At 41.6% G+C, this 21,238-nt stretch overlaps 2 protein-coding genes across 4 annotated transcripts in view; one reads left to right on the forward strand and one right to left on the reverse strand.

Annotated features, from left to right (window-relative positions):
- Positions 1 to 11: 11 nt before the first annotated feature.
- Positions 12 to 8,309, reverse strand: LOC135500593 (solute carrier family 23 member 1-like). Of its 3 annotated transcripts, none has more exons than XM_064792142.1 (13): positions 8,200 to 8,309; positions 6,007 to 6,198; positions 5,208 to 5,365; positions 4,727 to 4,931; positions 4,228 to 4,409; positions 3,694 to 3,817; positions 3,231 to 3,387; positions 2,912 to 3,061; positions 2,424 to 2,527; positions 2,125 to 2,254; positions 1,212 to 1,355; positions 820 to 915; positions 12 to 443 (listed from the first exon to the last, which is right to left on the reverse strand). In XM_064792142.1, the coding sequence occupies exons 1-13, from the start codon at positions 8,212 to 8,214 to the stop codon at positions 166 to 168; spliced, it is 1,935 nt and encodes a 644-aa protein (XP_064648212.1). In that variant the 5' UTR covers positions 8,215 to 8,309; the 3' UTR covers positions 12 to 165. The 3 variants fall into 3 exon arrangements, with proteins under 3 accessions (XP_064648212.1, XP_064648209.1, XP_064648211.1); XM_064792139.1 differs by lacking the exon at positions 8,200 to 8,309 and adding an exon at positions 7,403 to 7,483; XM_064792141.1 differs by lacking the exons at positions 5,208 to 5,365; positions 8,200 to 8,309 and adding an exon at positions 7,403 to 7,477.
- A 227-nt stretch (positions 8,310 to 8,536) lies between these two features.
- LOC135500868 (uncharacterized) overlaps positions 8,537 to 21,238 on the forward strand; it is a 37,714-nt gene continuing 25,012 nt past the window's right edge. Inside the window, exons 1-2 of the mRNA XM_064792535.1 lie at positions 8,537 to 8,923; positions 15,830 to 17,717. Coding sequence (XP_064648605.1) covers positions 17,426 to 17,717 — 292 coding nt within the window. The 5' untranslated portion in view covers positions 8,537 to 8,923; positions 15,830 to 17,425. The remainder of the gene's footprint in view (positions 8,924 to 15,829; positions 17,718 to 21,238) is intronic.

Genomic DNA, 21,238 nt, shown 5'->3' on the forward strand with positions numbered 1-21,238 from the left:
TTGTTGACAGCTAAAAACAATATCCTGATACAATATAAAATTTGATACAAAACCTTTAAGTTGATAAAATGGGGCACTACATTGCAATTCTTATATTCCTCGGGGGAGGGTCCATATCATACATTATCTTGTGCCTTAATTCCCTTAAATCGCGGCCACAGAAGACTATAACGCCGTTTCCTGGGATTTAAACGAAAGGTTCTCGTGGACCGTTTTCATTGTATCCTCATTACTATCTCCTCGGCGTTTCCTACAACAGGCGCCACGGCAATCAAAGTCAAACGAGGGGCAGAACGGAATGTATTTGAAGCACTTGACTTTGCTGAGATGCTTCATGCACCATGGTAGGTCGTAGCACTCGATTGAAGCAGTGTTCATGGCCTTCCCGTCACTGTCCTTGAGGATCTCCTCCCATCCTATCAAGCCCCGCTCTTCCCGCGTTCCTGAAATGACGGGCGGAATTTAAAGTAGGTTAAGTGGTAACAAATATATCGACTACCATTGTTTACAAAAAATGGACAGATGAAACCCTTTTTTAACTTTATGATGAAACAAATCTATCCAGCAAGGCCTCTGAAGGCGGCCAATAAAAGGCCTTTGTAGACATATGTATGAACTTTTATAAGATTGTGGAGTGTATACGTTCTTGAGGAAATGTACTCGATTGGGCCGGCTTTTCAAAGTAGAAAAGACTCAGAAAAGGAGAGATCCTTAGATTGGATTGCTTATGATAGTAGCAGTATCGTATCCAGGCATCAATATCCAGCAATATACTAGAGGTTGTATTTGGATGCCTATGAAGGGATAGCTTTTACTTACCAGGTACGGTATTGTCGAGGACGAAGCCACAAAACCCACCGACGAACATACTTGTGCTTAAGAGCACGGTAAAGATTTGATCTAAAGCCTCCACACCTGAAAAGGCAGCAACGGAAACCAATGAAAATATACAAGATACACTCAGTCTGCAGATATGTATTGTGAGACAAGAACTATGATGCTTATCCGCGGGCGTAGGTAGATGAGCAGATTGCCATAGTTCAGACAATTTCTTAAACTTGAGACACCATGGGTGATATGAATAAAGACTAGTAAATGATTTTACTTCAGTATTGTACAGAAAGGCCTAGTGTAAATGTACATGGGGTTTTCAGTAAAAGCAATTGCTAGTCTTTATTCATATCACCCCTTGACTGTGTTAAACCACTTACCAGTTTGTATGGCTGCAGGGTTTTTGTTCATCCACTGTGGTAGTGTTAGACCAAAGAAAAAGGAGAAGCCAAGGATGAAAAGGTTCCTTGAGGAGTTCATGTCGACAAACTGCAGATTAGAGATTCCTACTGCCGTTATCATACCTGAAAAAATGATTGCACATAACTATGTACAATGGAACCCCGGTAACACGACAACTCATGGGACCGAGGTAGAATATTTGAACTCAGAGATATTTCCACCCTTCAGAGTTGAATTATTCATCAGTTCAAAATTCGGAAAATTTATCTTTTTTTAGCTAAAATTTATATATCTGTCGTACTCAGAGCATGCGTTGGTACATTTTGCGAATTCAATACTATCCTAAGCCTCGTTGCCAGGTACAGAGCATGGAGTAAGAAGTCCCACATTCTTATTTCGAAGACGAGCTTGCACCGCTTGCCATATCAAGATAAAACAGTATAGGCTATGCTTATTCTATCACTTACAGCTCAACGTCGGTAATCGCAGCATACACGGAGGTGACTATCAGGCTTTGTTACTAGCACTATAACTTCGAATGCAAACGAACGTTGCTCAAGGGACCGATAACGATAATAGCTTTGGGACTGATAATGTTTGCGTTTTCACATGTAACGTGTCACTGTTAACGTTTCATGCGTGACGAGAAGTACAAACCATTTCCAAAGAGTGAGCTAAATACGATTCACGATGTCACTTTTCACCCTTGAGTCTAGTCCGAGTCAGTTAGCTCGTGACAAGTGAAACCTGACAAGTGACAGCGTGAACCCTACACAACTTCAGCCTAAGTGGTATCTCGAATCAATCATTGACTACATAAACCAGACTCTACTACGTTTTTTGAATGAATAGCTATCGAACGTAAAGAAGAAGATGAAGAATTTGACGCACCGAACATTATGATGAACATCCCGCCTGTGACCGGTTCGGGGATGGTAACAAACAAAGCGCCAAACTTGCCGAACATACCAAACAACAACATCATGAAGCCTCCTACTTGAATGACGATACGACTGCCAACCTAGAAGAAAAAGTGGAAGGTCTGGGTTAGATTTAAGAGAAGGTATTACAAAGGTCTTGATAGACCAACAACCTTAGCAGTACATTTGCTTCTGAGCAGGTATTGGCTTGATTATGTGTGTTGATGTACATTGATTTGGTCCAGATTCAAGCTGTGTTCCTTTGCCTACCTTGGTTATACCAATCGCACCGATATTTTCGCTGTACGACGTTGTACCATTCCCTGTACCCCAAGCTCCAGCAAGCACACAGCCTATTCCTTCCATACCAATACCTATAGAAAACAAATAATACCTTTTGGACAATTTTAGAAAGAAAAGGCCTTGACACACAATTAGGTAACGCAGAATCTCAAAATCGTTCACGGACCAGCGAAATAACCAACTTTGATAATCGCGGCGCCAGCCCCCTCCTTCTCCTTCTAGGTTCCCTTCTCTTTCTGATTCATCTTTACTGGCAAAGTAGTTTATTTCTGTTTTCCTTAAAGGAAACACTATAATGGAAGTTTTTCTATGGTTTTTGAGATTTACCATCTGATTCTTCGGTCAGCTTTCAACCTTTAAAATCACGCTGCAGACGCACCCAAACCACATGCGAAACATAAACTAATATCAAAAGTTTTATATAACACATACTTTACTGGTCTATAGAAACTCACCTCTGTTCACTGCATGGACTGGTGGTGGCGGTGCGCCAGACAATCTCGCGCATGCGTAATAGTCTCCTACCGATTCTATCATGGATGCCAGCACCCCCGCCAACATGCCAAAGACAGCGGACGCACTTACAGTTGGGACACCCCATTGTCCTGAAAATCAAAATCAAAGCTCTAGATTTGTTTACATACATTTGTTCATGGCATCACAGACCAGGGAAAAGAAAGCAACTCCTTTCGTCTCATTATTTCATCCGCCGCATAACAATGGATCCTAGTCTAAAACTGTCACCGGGTATCAGCTTATCGAATATCAATTTACCTGGGTAGGGGAACCTGAACCATGCTGCCTCCTGTAGAACGCTGGTTCGTATATCCGTCCTCGCCTTGTACCCGTGGGCCTTTGGATCGTTGGGGAAGACATTGGTAACAGTGAAGATGTAGCAAACAACCCATGAGAGTGCAATACTTAGAATAACCTGAAAACGAGGAGCGAGGCATTATTTCGTGGGTCGTCATTGATTCCAACACCCTCACCAGTAAAAAAGTCTTACTGATAGTTGATAATTGCGTTATACATTTCAGTCAATGGCATTCAACGTATGATTAGTGATATGTCACTTCCAGCATTTAGCTGGCATCACAAACGACACTTGGAACTAACTACAGATGTTCGGAGATTTTCTTCAAAGTAACTGTGAGCCCCTTGTATTTTCCAAACATTTTAACTGGAAACATATTTAAAAAGTGGATTTCTACAAAGTAACTATAAGCCAAGAACTTACTGGAAACATGTTAAAAAGTGGATATGTTGCCTTCTTCGCGCATCCTTTACCCTTAGAGTAGCTAGCACACGGGATGTGGACATTCTTTAAATACTGCGAGAATACGATAATAAAGGCAATAGTCCTGAAATGAACGCATTGACAAACAGTTAGGTAGCTGACTGAGAAGGTTCGAGTTGATTTTCGGGTTAATTTTTTTTCCTCGTGGTCTCAAACAGGGACATCAGACACGACCAGATACAAAATTTTGAAGAGCTATTGACCACGAGGGGGCGATCAAATTTGTGGCAATACAAAACATGGCCTGGATAGTGAATGTGGTAGAACCATCGATGTGGAGCGCTTCCATTAGCGTTAGGGACGGTAATGATTGTTGCTTCTCTTGATAAAGAATTTAAATGGCGGTGATAATATTGTTGACGTACTGAGATGAACACCCAGGTCACAACCACGTGACAAATATTGGCCAACAGAGCCGACAATGAGGTCATCGTTTCAGGGCCCTAAATCTCGAGAGAACGGGATTGAACTTACAGCATCGAAATCCACCAATGAGAAGAAGCGAAGCCATATGCCGCTTCAAACAATGACAATCCGACTAGGGCAATGGTGGGAGTGATAGCGAGAGGGCCGATGAACTGGAGGAGAAGTCCTATAATACCGCTGAAACCTATCACAATTTGGAAGATGGACGCTACCATGATGGCGCCCTGGATCTGCAAATGAGAAGTAGATAATTGGGTAACTGTAGGTGTAATTCAATCCAAGCGTTTTGTTTGTCTATAAACCCCTTTAATACGCTTCACTTTCGCTAGAATGCTACGAAACGAGAGACTGCTAGCGCTGCTACCTTAGACGTAACAATGACATCACGACAATTGATTGTGCCTTAACTTTAACTTTAAGTTTTATTTCGTTCTGTTTAGACCCAGGTAACTTCAGACAAAGTTAAAGTTGATGCCAGCTAAATAACTTGCTATTTTGGCGTTGGGCCCGGTTGTTGTTTAAAACATGCAACTAAATTTAAGCTTACCTCTCTCATGCGAACCTGCCATACCTCCCTGTCCGGCCCTGAGTTCAATGTCATGTTGACTGTGCTTGTAGCCATTGTTGTTGTCATGTTCATGGCAACTTGAAGCGCGGACGTGTCCGCTGTAGGACATGCCCACTTGGGCAGGGAGAGAATGGCGTATGTCGGGGCTAAGAAGGAGAATGTTCCTCCTTGTACGATTGGTAACCTGAAAAAGGGGATTTGAATGCTACAGAAAGCGAGAGACTGACATGTGATTCTTATGTACGCACTCGGAAAGGTTTGCATATTTCACCGTTACGAAATATTCAATTTTGTCTGTGGATCGGAGTGGCTGGCATGACCTGGATCAGACTTGGACATAAATGAAGCTAATGGTCTCTTCTAGAGGGATTGTACATCTCATGCTAGATCCAATTCCAGGAGGAATGGCCATTTAGAAATCATACACCTTGACTCAACCAAAGGTACAATATGTTTATACCTTGATCCGAATGTTGATTGGAGTAACGTGGCAATACCAGAGACAAAGAAGATTGTGCTAATGAGCTCGCTCCTGGCGAGATTGTCATCTCCCATGCAGAGCCAGTTAGCCAGGATGAGGGGTATGGCGACGGTGGCGCCAAACATGGTCAGGTAGTGCTGCAAAGTGAGCAGAGTCTGACAATATCAGGTGGGTATAGAAATAGAAATGGTTCGAATGTGGCTGGCGCATTACAGGCATGGCAGAGTCAAAAAGAAGAAAAGTGAAATGGTATGTGCCAGACATTGTAAAATACGAGTCGTTTCCTTGTCATCCTCTGTATTTTGTAAAACGTGAAGATCAGTGCTGTTAAACAGATTGTCACGTCCTGGCCGAAGTGGAGTAATTGGTAGTTGTCAATATTTGCAACATGATTTAATCTACAGAAGTCTGTACAAAAGCGAGCATAGCCATCTGTTTTGAAGACGACTACTATGGCATTGGCTCACAGGCTATCTAACTACATAATACCACGCCTGCAACTATGAACTGCACTGCAAGATGATGTTCGTTTCTGACCCTCACAAGGCCAGGAATCTCGATCGTTTGGTTTCATGCTACAGACTCTCGAGCCATCATCAAGAGCCCTTTGGCCAAATTTCACTTTACATTGAGAATCAATGAAGCCTACCAGAACGCCTGTCATGCCTGACGAAATGGAGTACCTGAACGAGAGATGTTAACTCTAATTGTCAAAGCTGTTAAAGGGTTTCTGTTTTGCTCTTGTCACTGCACCAATAGTAGGCCTACTGTTTCTAACCTGAAATCCAAGCAAAATACACAAATACCAAGGTGGTATTTCTTCGATGGTGTACTGCAGCGTATTCGATGTGGCCTTGGTGAGGTTCGCATCTGAGGAGCATTGGATGTTGACATCATTCTCGCCAGTGGGTGAGACATCGGATGAGATACCGTCTTCGATTGAATATTGGGCCGAGTCTCGGTCGTCGGGCTGAATGATGGATGGGTAACGAAGTTAATCTAGTATATGCATACATGAAATCGAACATGCTGGCGCAAGAAGGTGCAATTTTGAATCACATTTGACAATCTTCCCCAGATCCGGTGTGAAGACAACAACACTACTGCCAACAACGACATGACCAATGAGCCGGCCAGATGTCAGCATTTAAGCTGTCCTAATGTATTATCCATTATGGCCCTTGTCATTCTCTCGAATTAGATTACAAATGGCGCTTGATGATCTTGCTCTTTGCATCTTTATCCATCTTTGTCACGGCCTTGATTTGAGTCTAATATACATGTATTACAAATACCAGTAGGGGCCTAATACAAGTCCCGTAAACGAGAGGTTTAGATCACTGCTACCTGCGATTGTCATGGCTGCTATGTGCGATCGGTCAGATATTGATCGCATATCACTTCGATTATCGATTCTTGTCACTGGTACCTGCGATGACCACAACAAAGCGATAATCGACGCATGCATTTTAAAAGATTTGCAGGTAGCGGCGCTTGAGCATATTCTTTTCCTAATTGAGAACAGGCAACACATATCTCTAGCTCACAAAAAGTCTCATAGTCCGTCGTGGTCTTACATCATTCTCTAATCGTAGGTGATGAACACTTTCGACAAAAGCACTTCAGAAATCATCACGATCAACTTAAAACACATTTCAAGAGAGTGCGACATGTCCTTTGTGCAACAACATCAATGTTTTTGAATGTCACACTTGTAGATACTTGAACTATTTGCGGTGTAATAATGACCTCTTTGTTACACCTAATACAGAAATAACACAATATGAGCTAATATACTGCGTTTTCTACTTTGATAAAGGAATTGCCACAACATGAATATCTAGAAAAAACCCGTACATGTGCACGAAACTCAACACGAATATTACATGAATCTTATCGGGATTTTAGAACTGTGATGCCTCTAGAGCCATTTTCTGTCATCTTTGACCATGAGAACCGCATGATTGCATGATTTTTCAATTACCAAACCTACCAATTTCTTACAACTCCCTCACAACACCTCGGTTAGGTATAGATAGGTGGAGGTTTGTGTACAAGATTAACCATCCAATAAACTTTGTAAAAAGAATTGTTTAAATATTAACCAAAAATAAATTGAGCAAAACGGGAATATAACACTGGCCTGAAGCGAAACATCACAGTTTACTTATTACCTTTGTGATGTTCTTCGCAAGCATGTTGTTCGATATCTGTACTGACCAAGAGCATGAAGGTTATCGTACCTTAAGGCCGGACATTCCGAATATAAGTATTGTCCACATGTACAGGATGGTCGTACAAACTAGTTTGTTACACCCGAGTAATTCCTTTGACATTAGCTCTCATTGAGATCTCGAGTGGGGTCATGAAAGAGATAATGCATGGGTTGTGTGCGTAAGGCGGATTCTCTTTCAAAATGTATGAATTGCATCAAAAAAGAATACTTTTTTACTTATTAAATGACATAAAGTAAGAACCAAAAAATTTCTAATGGTCTATTTGACTCATACAAGTGCAAGTTCAAAACAATGTGTGCACAGCACATATTATCGCGCTGGCGGCCTAACGACCTAATCTCAGCTATGTAGTTTACTGCTTGGTGTTGGCCATATCTGAGTCGTTTTCCGTGTTCATTGGCCTACTCCCGCACCTTGAGGGAAGAATGAAGAACCCATGACCAGCAGCTGTCAGTGCGACCAGACCTGATCGATGAATCTGTGATTTGTACTGAAGTTACATTACCTTCTTCGTCAAGGTATATTTAACTGATAGATTCTTAGCTTGCGATTCCTAAAATCATTAGGAAAACCTCAATTTCACCACACCGACCGTGTTCACAGACGCATGCAGGGCATGGATTTGGCTCTCTGAATAGCGACCATCTATCATTCTTTTAAATACGGTACCCGTCGGTCAAAAGATTGAAATTAAACAGAAGAAGAAGAGGGCGTAGAACTTAAAATCCGCTTACCATATCGTCTTTCATTTTGAATGTAATGCTCGATATGGGGCTCCACTGAAGACCTTCAACAACCGCGATTGGGATTGAATAGTGCCCTTGCTCGATATTTTTATCATAGAAGTTCAGTACACATGGTAGGACAAGAGTAAATTAAACAAAGTGATCGTAAAATGGAGTGATAAGACATTCTGTGATAATCCACGATCAATTGTTGACCCAGTGGTTCATTTTGTCAGCAGGTACAGAGAGGCTACACGCCGTCTCACGTTTAAGTATTTCCTGCCAATCTCATTCTAATCTGGCATTATCAACCTAACATACGTCGCTTCTTTAAAACCAGGTTTAGGCTCCTGTATGGTCTGGTTTAAGTTTCTCAAAAACAAAGTAAAAATCGCATCAGTGAGTTCCGCCAATCAACACCAGGTGTTACTACCGGAAACTTGCTGCGGAGCACCAAAACAAGGCTGGGTTTGGTTTATGATTTGTCTACCAGATACCGCCATGTCAAACTTTTATCGCCAGTCGCTGATGCAGTGTCAGATAGCATTATTGTCAATCCCTTGCTGTTCATGGTATGGCCACAAAGTGACTTCAAAGTAACTCTCTTACCTTTATCACCTGCAAAGGGAACTTTAAAAAAAAAAATTTGCATGCTGCGGTTAGTTGGACAGATCATCATGGAGGATTTAAAACTTTTTTAGGATTTAGATATCGGATACAATGCAATAACAAGGTAAGTTAGATAGTCCTTCGCCGATGGATGGAAATTGTTTTGACAATCGGGCGAGAGTTTGCGCAGTTCTCTCTTCTTTTTTCTGTTGAGCTAATATTGGTGCCTTTTTCACTCATTTGACGCATTCGCGTCATCACCGGGTCTTACTTCGATTGAATTGACCACGGGATTTCAGTGTTTCGTAGCTGCATCCCATGGGGACATCTTTGACTTACAAATTCCCCTCCTGCTAACGAGACTAAGCGAATAATCCGAATCCCTTGAAGAGCTCGGTAACTGGATTAGCGCCATGGAAGAAATAGAAAGTAAATGGGCTGTCGACAGATAGGAAAGACATTGATCAGGCCGAAGTCCTTGTCAATATCTCGAAGGAATGCTTCTCTCTTGACCGATATTTAGGCTTGACAGCTACTCTCTCGTTATGACAATCGCAGAATTATATTTAAGTCTTACCATGGCGGTATCTAGCGGGGAAAGAAGAAGAGGCACTTCCACCGATAGATGACTGCAAAGAAAGGGGGGGGGTTGAATGCAGATTTGTGCAAAAATTTATGCTTTTTGATTATCCTAAGAGACATCGTGACAAGGAGCCCAGACCTTGCATAACTGATGTTCAACATCAGCAAATGCCTTATTTCATCATCAGCATGTCCCGTCGTTCGCTTACATGAATGTGCGTTATCAATCAGAATGCGGCCGATCCGAAGAATGTCATCCCGTTGAGCGCCAAGCGTTCATCATCCATTGAGTTATGGATTTCAGCATATGAGATTAACCATATATCGATACCAGCGCCAATAACCTCGAGTTGTGGCGACTTCATGTGGGCTCGTCCAGTTCTCAGCCTAATGCAGTCAGGGGTTAATGTTTGCTTCTCTGGCCAACCCTTACACAAACCGATGTATTAGGCCCAGAAATGACAAAATCGTCCATTTTGAATGAAACTGTTTGAACAAAAAAAATTTCTCTCACCTTCAGCTGATTTCTGTCAAGTCGACAGATCACGCTGTTGATATCAGTCTATGACCGCTACCTTTACCTTTTTGAAAGATTCAATCTATCATATTGTTCTTGACATAGCCTCGAAAATCAACAGACACATGAAATTTAGACAAAAAGATTACAAAAAAGAAATAGTCTTTTAAGCAAAGAAGGAAATGAATAACCTTGGGCTGACAGGTGGCCGTTGTCAAGAATCCATAAGTACCCACATGGCTACCTGAATCAATAGAGGAAAAAACTTGATGGGGAGAAGAAGGTTCGCCCATCTGCTCCTTGATTTCGATTATTATGGCCGGGCTTGCAAGAGCCAGCAGTCAGAGAGTGACACCATGAAAATCAGTAGTGTACTGACACTGGCTGTGCAGAGAGTCCCCCTTTAAAACAGCGTAGCGATGTATGAGATCCAGCAGATGGCAAGCCCAGGATTATCACCAGGACAAGGAAAGGCTTTATCGCCTATTCAGCCGACCAATGTTTCCTGACATCCAGGTAAACAGGTCAATTTAGCTAACAATAGGAGGATAATGGCCCACCGGATGTTTTCATCGTGATCTATGTATTTGCACCGGACACAGTTCTGAGAGACCGTCTTTGATAATGTAAGCTGTGCAAATGTATATAGGAGAATGGCTTTTCCTCCCACGCCAGTTATTGTTGCCTGTCAATTTTTTCTTACCTCTTCCACATCTTGTCGTACAAGCCGTCGATGTCGCTACTTGACTTCCCGGCTGTGATGTTGGGGTTTAGACTTGCTGAGGTACGATCATCTTGGCTCACCGGTGCTAAATGGTGCCTTGATGCTAGCGTGAGGTTCAAACCATGGACCTCATGACGGCTTGCCGAGATTTCGAACCACTAGACGGCAGCGACTTTTGATTTATCAGGTGCAATGGAATAAACGGAACAGACTCATATCCTAAAAATTGACCGGATCAAATATGCCGTCCCATACTCCCCGAGGCCACTTCTTTCCCAGCCACCAACGGAAGTAAGTAACAAAGTGATGCACTGCCTGAGGTACCCGGCCAGGGACTACGTCCATTATTCATTTCCGCGGCCTGGCCATTTCTCTCGGAGGCGAGTCTTCTTCATCAATGGATGGGAGAAAGACCCTGGGAGAAGGACGTGATCTTATGATTCATGGATAAAACACGGCACAGAATTGTCCTCGCTCTGTCCTATTTTATTAGTTGGCTTCAGTTCGGCTCTCTCCGAACCGCAAAGAGAAAATGACTGACAAAATCATCGTGAAATAAGAAATTTTACTGAAATAAAGAAATTCATTGGGTGCATATCTCATAAAGGTCATGAGCACAGCCAAGTTAAACTCGGAGAACCTATACAATGAAGCCTTGATACTCTATGCATTGGTGGGCTTTACTTTCCCGTTCTTCCTGTACTTCCCCGTACCATGGCTTCATGATGAAGCAATCTAGAGCAACAGCACGTACAGTACAGACTAATGACTGCTACAAATACTTCATAGCCAAATGGCACACGGGAGCCACCAATCCACTCACGGTGACCTGCGGGTTCCGACTGTCCTTGCCAAATGAATCGGAATGGAGTCATGAATCAAAGATGACCTGGATGGTTAAGCTCCGCAGACAGGCTTGCGCATCCAATATCGTTATGCATGGCCTCGGGCCAGGGGTGGGTCAGTTGCAATAACTGATGACAGAGGTGGTCAGAGGACTTCATACAGATTGTCAAACTTCCAGTCACGGGTCACAATTGTTCTGGCGAATCTTTCCTCAAAGTTAGCCTCGTAGGCGGGATCATACCCTCTTCAGCAGTAGCGAAGGAAAAAAAAGGTTGAGAAAAGAAGCAATATATGCCTTCCCTTTGCTCTCAACACTTGACCACCGAAACTAATCTCAGCTCCGCACTCTTTCCCCACTGATATGTTTGCTCACCAAAGTGATACCTCCTACTTCTCCGTCAGGGCACTTAGTAGCTGCCACTCTAAACCCATTTCAAATAGCTACTTCGCCCGGAGAGCGAGTGGTTCAGTCATTGGTCCATTTTCATCTTGTGGCTTAGGTTTGGTGAGTGATGTTCTGGTCTTAACCTGCAGTCAGCTATGAGGGGATTTCAAAATACACTTGAAAGTTAAGTGGGTGCACTGGTTTCAAGGTTTTCAGCGAACGGCAATCTACAGTTCCACGATTGTCCGCAATACCTTCCTCATAACAGAGGTAAGGTAAATGACACAGTCTTCTCGTTGGAAGCTTAAACTGACGACATATTGTGTAGATCTATGAAGAGTGTTGATTTCTTCGGAAATTTTCTGTTGGTCAAATAGACAGGAAGCCAATTGGCAAAAAGGCTAAATTCAAAGGCAAAACTCTCGACTATGTCTCATCTATTCGTGAATAATGGCACGACTTTTCCCAGTGGCCAAGCAGGAATCTAGTAATGCTTCGCACAAACGTGATTGGTTGCAAACGGATCGGATAATAGTCGTGAAAAAAACTCAGCGGGCAGAAAGATGCCATATTGCGGCTAATCGAGTCGAAGAAACGCAGTATTTGAAAGCACATTTGACACGAAACATGGTAATGCTGTAAGCCGAGATACACGATCTACAAGATGATGTATGTTTTATAGCTCGTTATATCGGATATATTTAGTGAATCGTGCATTAAGAACATGGCGGTTTATGAGATGGTATATGTGAAAAGTTTAGGAGCCAGATAGGCTGACTGTTTCATCAAGTAGGTCTAATAACATAGGCATAAATATCATGAGCAATATTCACCTGACAGTGTTTCCTTCGTCGGCCAATCGTAGGCTAGCTCAAGGAGTTCATTTCTTTGGTTTTCTCAAAACTTTTGGCATTATATATATCTTGCTAATACTTTCGAAATTGATCGTACTGCACTTACATTCATATAAAACACGTGCTCAAACATCACGGAATCAGCCGCATGAGATGCCTGACAGAGCAATAAACGGCTCTTCTAAACGTAACTTCTAAATCATCCTGCGACATACCCAGCGCCATTTTTCACACAATAGGTGAGATCCCAGGAGCCCGTCCTCCACTGATGGCCGCTTTTGTTAGCCGGCAATTTGCCATCAACAGTCGCCTAAGGGGATTGCAACAAATGATCGATGGTAATAAAGGTGGGACCAGCATGACCGGGTTGTGATATTCTCGCGAGAGCGGACCAATAATGGCCGCCAAACAAGCAAACCAGCAAATTAGCAAGTACAAATGATACCAGTGATAAGTGCATTGAGCTGTTATCTTAGAGTAACCAGGTCATATTTGGGTATAACTGCAACATATAACATGTATAAAGCACATGTATTCATCAATGGGGAACACTGGTACGGTCATCCAACTAATATACCAATCTGCGCTCTTCCATTTGCGACTTCTGCTGAACCCGGTGATTTGCCATCAACATTCGCCTGATGAGATTGCCCCCAATTATAAATGGTGGTCATAAAGGTGATACCCGACCAGCGTGTCGACGGTAATACGAGTAATGGTCACCTATGGAATAAAGCAATATCATTGTCCTAATCTGCTTATCACAATACCAGTCAGTGATGGTGATATCAGTAGTATCAGTTACTTAGTATATTTGGTACATTGGAACCCTGGTCGGGCAACCACCCCGCTATGACGACCAAGAATCGCCGGTCCTGAATGGTGTCCTCTCCAATTGCCATCACAAGGCACCCGGTAACACGACCACCCCGGTACCCACACCACGGCGTTTGCAGTCGAAGTTATATAGTGCTAGTAACAAAGCCCGATAGTCACCTCCGGGTATGCTGTGATTACCGACGTTAAGCTGATTATGACAAACGGTTAAGTTGTGATAGAATAAGCATGGCCTATACTGTTTTATCTTGATATGGCGAAGCAGTGCAAGCTCGTCTTCGAAATAAGAATGTGGGACTTCTTATTCTAAAACTCTGCTCTGTACCTGATAAAACGAGGCTTTCTGTGCGCGTGTTTAGGGTCAGTAGCTTGTGGGCAAGTGTTGATTGCCCTAAGAAGAAATCGCTCAATCAGGGCAATATCTAGAGGAGGTTGTAATTGAATCATGGAAATGAGGCTGTGAGTGTAAAAATCCTAATCAGAATCCCCTGCAGCCATTTCAATGACTCTATTGACCTGATTGACGTCTTTTGCCATGAGAGCCTGGTAAGATCTTGATTGGCCATATTATCATCTATACTATATTTCTAAAGGACGCATAAAACCATGTGAGTCAGGATGCAGGGGAATCACCTCAGTACGGAATTGTCTCTTGAGAAGATGCCACAAGACCTCGTGCTGTCATGGCTAACGGTGTAACTTCGTGATTGTTCCAAGATTCCAAACAAAAGACAGCTCGAAGCCATGACTCCAAAATGGGCAAACAGAGAAAAACATGTTAATCTGCTTTCAGCGTTCCTAAACAATAATGGGAGCGCTCAGAAACGGAAACGCTATAAAAACGTTGCACCTGGACTGATTAGGGAAGCCAGACAGGAAGCAGAAATAAGAAATTTCCTGTCAACGTCTTGATACATTTTTTGGGGGGATCCGGCATTAAGTTTTTACTGCTTCGTGTTTTCCCTGTAGTTGGGCAGAATATCGTCGGTGCATCAGAGCAACAATCTAGAAGAGCATAACTAATAGAAAACACGTACTCTTTCCTAGTTAAACAAGAAGGATACTAAGTACCCTTGTTGATCTATTCGACCTGAAATTACTTATCATGTCCGATTGATTACGATTCTCAAGGGTGATTTTGGTAGTCATTTGAAGGCTTGTTTGTAATCATCGACGTAATGGATTCGAAAGGAAAGGAGCAGAACCCAGCTAATGGATAGAATCGGCAAACATTTCGCTAAATCGGCTAGAGATTTGCGGTTTAAAAAAGTAGTAGCTCAGAGTGAGAATGGAGACAAATCAGTAACGGATACCTTATTGATTCTACAAATCACCCTGAGGCAATTTAGTTTTCACATGCACATATTAGCGATTGGAGGCTAGAAAACAGGCAGTTCTTTCCCAGGCCCCCAGTGACATGCAATCACCAAGACTCAAGATTTTTTTACGGACTCCGTGATTTTCTTCAGGCTGTAAATTACCATTATGTTTTGAGCGCCTCTTATTTATGAGATTTTCGAAAATTTATTTTTAAAAGTTTTTTTCATCACGATTTTTATGTTGGCGAGCGCGAATTTTCGTTCGTTTTTTCCAAATGAAGTAGGGTTTTTTTTGCAATATTTTTTGGCGAATATCACAAATCCGCAAAAAACGCTCGCGAAAATTTACGTGTTGGTGTTAAAAAAGGACCAGTTCATTGCGATAAACGATGATATTGCGCAAAAAAACAGTTCATCAAGCAACCGCAGATTTTAATTTTATTCAAGTAAACATTGAATACAAATCAGTACCTGTCTGCCTATCACATTGTGTAAACCCAATTCGTCCGCCCATCCTTCATTGGGCAAACAATAAGATATTATTAAACTTTCAATACTTTGACTTGGATAAACATTGCGGGCGAAGAAATGGGAGTAATATGGACAGTCTTCTTTGATGTTAAGATTAATGGCAGGCACTGTAAGGTGTTGTCTTGTGTCTGTAAAGATGGAGATGCCTTTTCTGTTACGATTACTTGGAAATGTTGCCTGGTGTTGATAGACTGAGTGTCATGACGACATTCGCCTTTGCATTGTCTGATGTTGATGTCTTACTTGGCCTTGCTACAGTATACGACGAAAAAAGGTTAACAGGAATGACATTTCATTAAATAACCGCTGTAGACACAGCACAGATAAAACGAAAATTGCCAAGTTTAGGTTTCCTGTTGACACCATGACTACTGCGTAAACTCTGTGGTTCTTGCCATCGTGATATAAACTATCATCATGTTACTCTCTTTGCAGGTATCCAAGGGAATCCCGAGGGGAAGCAGGACGTCATAGCCCGGCCTCCTATCTCTCAGGAGGAATTGCTTACACTTTCAAAGAACACACCAAAGTGAAGTTCAAGGCGAATATTGGTGATCATATTAACGGTTATAATTAGCCGTGGCTAATGGAATCAATGCACTTTGATGACATTATCGAACCAAGTATCAATCCACCATGATTTAGTTGGATTTGTTTAAATTTGTGAAGTCATTCTCGGGAAACTTCGGGAGTAGTCGATTATCAATTTTGAAATTGCTGTGCGAAAGAACTTCGTCGTAGTATGATATATCAGCTTTGATTGATTCCATTCATGGTGTATTCGACTGTAAGTGACTTTTCGGATAATGTTTAAATCCTCGTACGTAATCGGATACTGTGGATTTCAGGCGCGCTACTTAACAATGTGTACCCAATCGATTGGTTGTCCCTCCAATTGTTAGGTGTCAAAGTCAGAATTGAAAAGTGTTGCTTCGAGCAAGACGATACTCATTCTTTCTCTCCAGTGGATTTTCATTTAGTGACCTAAGAGTCTAACACACAACCAATAAAGAGTTGGCTATTAAGCACCAGGTCGCGTTCATAAACCGTTAAGCAAGCTCTTTGTCACTGAAATCGACTGGCAAACGCAAAGGAAAGACACAATACCTGCGACTTAAAGCAATTTCACCAACACCTGTTCGAGAACGATATTGTCAGGCATTTTTAAACTGTGGTCACAAAGACGGATTGCTCAGACACTGACGTTAATTATTATAGTAGCTGAAACTAAGTCTTAAAGCATCTTCTTTATGGACAAAGCTATTCACCAATTCTAGTTCCAATGAAGAAAAAAACATAAATAATCGTATGACAAGATTCTTCGTGAAGGAATTATACTACCAATGATTGTTTTGACTCCTTCTTTTTGCTTTGAGAAAGATCTCACTGGATATCGTTTAACAGCTGATGGGTGCTCCTTGCAAATGGTGGTATGTCTTCCTCGAAGTTTGATTCAGTCTATAACGTGTCTTAAATGGCTTATTACAACAATAAACTGATTCAAATGTAAATGAAACTACTCACAGAGGAATTCACGATGGCGGCGTCGAGTGGTGGAAAGGGCCATGACCTTGAATGGTATTTCGAATTTCTAGGTCAAGGTCGATATATATCGTGATCCAGTGATTATCAAGTTGTACAGTTATCATTTCACGTACTTAGTCATTCCACATTTTCTCTCTGCTGGTAGTGCATGCTGTTCAGGAGTTGAAAGTTGGTATATATATAATCAATTTTTACATATCTAATACAGTTAACTAATGTGTTGTTCTGCGGCGACATTAACAAACTTCATGTTCAACAGATACGCGTGATACAAACTCAGTATCGCTCAGCTCAGTTAGTTACATTGCTGGATAGCATAAGCAATCTATACATCTTTTGGCCCCTTATGTTTAGTAGTTTCTAACAATTGCGGGGTTTAACGGAACCGCCACCATTGAACTCATACGAGCCATCCACGGCAAGCCGCCGGCCAGCATCTCACGATTTCAAAGGCAACCCGTCTACAACCACAAATACCGTCTCCACATGCAACGGGCCGTGGCAGCCCACAGAGCAACCAGGGCAAAGCAACAGAAAATGTTTAGAGATCATTCGAGGCATGTACGCTTAGAATCAAAAGACCCAGACGACAGTGCAGTTGACAACGAACTAAACGAATTAAGCTTCAAGGATAGAATCAGGTTTGCTGCTAAGAATAGGGTTTGGGAAAGTTTGGCTTATAAGTTTTATAAACGGAGACTCCTGTATGTTTATTTGGTCTCAACGCTCATATTCGCTGGAATAGTAACGCTCAGGTTGACGGTATCGATTAACTTAGGTAAGTTATCTCCTTTGTAATTAGCATTCTTATTTTTTTCGGAAGACTTACGGGTTGCTCTTCAAGCAAAAGGGACTTGTCTTGATAAGATGATCACATCTCACGTACAGTAACTTACCACATGTTAATTCAGATAGTATGGTGGTAATCGTCCTATAGTTTGTTGTACTTCTTACATGACTTGATTTATTGACAATATCTGGACTGGGTGAAGTCTAACAAACTATCGTTTGGGAAGGGAACTCCACTTACACATTCTCTGAACTACAACTCAAAATCCTACTGCAATACCAAGCATAGTTTAATGAGTAAATGTGTTGACTAACCAGCCCGGCATCTCTGAGCACAAAAAGAAACATTGTGTTGGGCGGATGCGGATTTACCACATTCCCTTGTGATGGAGATATTTTAATGGTATTGGCATTCCCAAAGCGTTTATTGAGCATTAGTAGAATTTGTTGGCATGGCAATTTGAAATCGGCGGATTTTATTACTTGTTGAATTCAGTTATTGGATGGTTCGTGCCTTTTTCGTTCTGCAATGTACGACACGTTAGTGGACTTAGTGAACTTACTATGTAAATGAATTTTCGTGCCAGCATTTTACCTTTTAGCAAACATCATTAACTCAGCTGGCATTTCGTTGGGAAACCGTTTTTGATAAGTGTTGAGCTTTCATTTTTGTAGACCATCCTTTCATCCAGCTTCACCATGTCCAACAATCACAGTAAACCTTATAGCTATTGATGGAGATATGTTTGAAAGACGCTGTGATTTATCACATCCAACATGATTATTTCGTCCCTGAAAATCCCAGGGGCAATACCGAGAAAAACGTTTAATGACTGTTTCCCTCTTTACCAGTAGCTATCTTTTCCTTATTAACATCATTCATTGATTTCTTGGTTCGCACTTTCCAGCCTGCAGGATTAACCATCAAATATATGTTCAAAGATATAACATGTCTAAGGTAATGCTCAACAATGACATATCATCTCTGAAGGTCTCGACAGCTTATCACAAGCCATCTGCCTCGGGGACATCTCCTGTTTGCCCCGTTATCCTTCCTTTTATCCACAATATCACCCACTGAGTTCATCCTCTGCTCCTGTCTCCCGGATTTACTGTCAACGCAAACAAGTTACACCTTAATCTTATTTTCCGAATGCCGGAGAAGACGTATTAATCACGGCTTTTCCTCGCTTGGGACTGTGATAGATGTGAGCAATCCCTCAAGGGTGACTGATATTCTGTTGAACCGTGGAGTATCAGTGGTAATAGAAACGATTCTGTAGCTAACAGAAATCCAGGCTGTATTCATAAGTAATCCAAAGCTACGTATAATAAGAAATCTGAGTAACTTTGGGGGCAAAGATGCGACACTGGTGGCAGTGTATCCATGGCAATTTGGCCGGTTAGCCACTGATCCCATTTTTGCTGGAGGTGACAATCGATGAGAAGAAATTAGGAACGGATCCTGCATCGAGGTTACAAACATGACAGAAGTCGTAAAATGTAAGCTCATGCAGAGAAATGTCAAGCTATTCATTACAAACGAAAAGCCTGCTTCCATAAGATTGCTCCACCAAACTATTCACGAGGCAAGGCGAAAAGCAACATCCAGTCACCAGAGTGACGCCTAATTACATTTTAAGTTGCCTTACTTTCACTCTTACACTTGAAATTCATCATTTTGCAAGTTTGATTGGTATGAGACAGAAAGACAAGTATTTAGTGTGTGTATTTACCAAATGTTTGAATAAAATACGTCTGTTGCCAAATCCTAGGTCACAATCATGATATAGTTAGACTGTCATCGAAAGAGGTCCACCATGATTAGTGGAGACTTGCACTAATGGGTTGCACCGATCCTTTCTTTATGATAGAGTCATTCAAGACAGAACTCGAATTCCCTTGAGATATCTTTCGGTACATTAGTTATGAGAGATGAAGCCACCAAATGTAAGGCTGTTGTCAAAGTTATTTACTAATGTATCGTTTCATCAACGGTGGTCCATTATGAGCTTTATCTCGGTGTCATCACGTGATGATCTTCTGGCCTTGAAAACTGAATATCGGTAGGTCGCCATTTTTACAGCAAGTTTTGTTGAAGTAGAGACAAGGTTAGTAATAATCGTCATTAGCCAGGTGAAAAACTGCTGTGACACAACGAAAACTGGAGTAAGTTACAAAACTTGAATGGCAGCTCAGTGCAACGTCCTCACTGTCTAAGATTGACATTCGAAGCCACTAGACTCTGGTAAATTTGAAATGTTCATCTCTAAATATTGCAAAGGATTTGGCGAAGTAACGAGTGATTAAAAATGTCACATGTATGTACCATCTCAGAGATGAAAGTTCCTTGACATTTTACTAACTAGGAAGTGTGTGTTGCACAATACGATGTCAAGGCGTTCATCCTAATATTTGATCGTCACTCGCAGAAATATTTTAATCATTGCTGCTCTCGCCGTTGGCACACAAATCTTTTTCACTCTTCTTCGTAGAAAAATCTTGAGACACCACACATTTCTATTCAAAACAATGAGATGCTAAATGGCTTGGTTTCTGCACATTGCTTTCCTTGCTATAACTGTCTTATCTAAGTTTTGCTTTTCAATAGAAATGGACATCCATTAAAATGTGCAGAAGATAGCTTTCGGATTTTTTCTCTTGCCTTTGTCATTCGAACAATGTCGACGAGGAAATAATGGCCGTGCTACTGTCCTCTCCCTGATTACCTCTTGCGGCTTATCAGATGATAGTTCCTCGAAACACAGGAGATCACAGAATGTTCTTTTAATGCCATATGGAGCTGACTGGTATCAGCATGAAACAGCTGACAAGTTGACAATACCTTGGAATAACTTTAGAAAAGACGTAGCCCCCATTCTTCCTGTTTTATCACCCCAACCAGAAGTTAGCCATGACTGCTTGCGGACCTATATACTGTAGACGACATGATGGATGTCAGCTGAAGAAACGTACTATAGATGGAAAACTGTTTTCGTGATCCTATGCTGATCCCCAGTATTCAAGAACTGCGAAAAAATCGTCTAGTCTTGCTCTCAGAGTCATAGATAATTGGTTTGACTTCCAGACGTTCCAGTTGGTTTTAGCTGCCCGTTTTCCTGAATTATTTAATAGTCATGATGGATGTCAGCCCATATAACGTTGAACTATACAATAAATAACTGATTAGCCTTTGATAGAGATCGTCACTCAAGTGCTTGGTTTGCTTGTATCATAATCGCACACACATTATTTTCGACTTTTTTCTTTTCAAACATTGGATCAACATCCTCGAGCGATTAGTTTTTCCTAGAGCGTGTCAAATATAACAAGATAAAAAGCAACATCTTCTTTAACAAGATTCACTTCAAGTTTTACTTATCATTATAGACAGGACGACCGATCATCGATTAGAGTCATGTTGGTTCTTTTTCCAACTCATCTCACCGATAAATCCAACAAAAAAATATCATATGACGTGTTTACATCTCCAATCAAATTTGATCCAAA

This window comes from Lineus longissimus, chromosome 16, assembly GCF_910592395.1.
Source record: "Lineus longissimus chromosome 16, tnLinLong1.2, whole genome shotgun sequence".
Taxonomy (NCBI): domain Eukaryota; kingdom Metazoa; phylum Nemertea; class Pilidiophora; order Heteronemertea; family Lineidae; genus Lineus; species Lineus longissimus.

Bases quoted from the DNA above. Each gene is read 5' to 3' on its own strand.
- LOC135500593 (XM_064792139.1), bottom strand. From the start codon at position 7,426: ATGCTTGCGAAGAACATCACAAAG. The intron at 4,410-4,726 runs GTAAGCTTAAAT...TCTCATTTGCAG, and splicing joins GGCAGGTTCGCATGAGAGAG to ATCCAGGGCGCCATCATGGT. The intron at 916-1,211 runs GTAAGTGGTTTA...CTGCCTTTTCAG, and splicing joins CCCTGCAGCCATACAAACTG to GTGTGGAGGCTTTAGATCAA.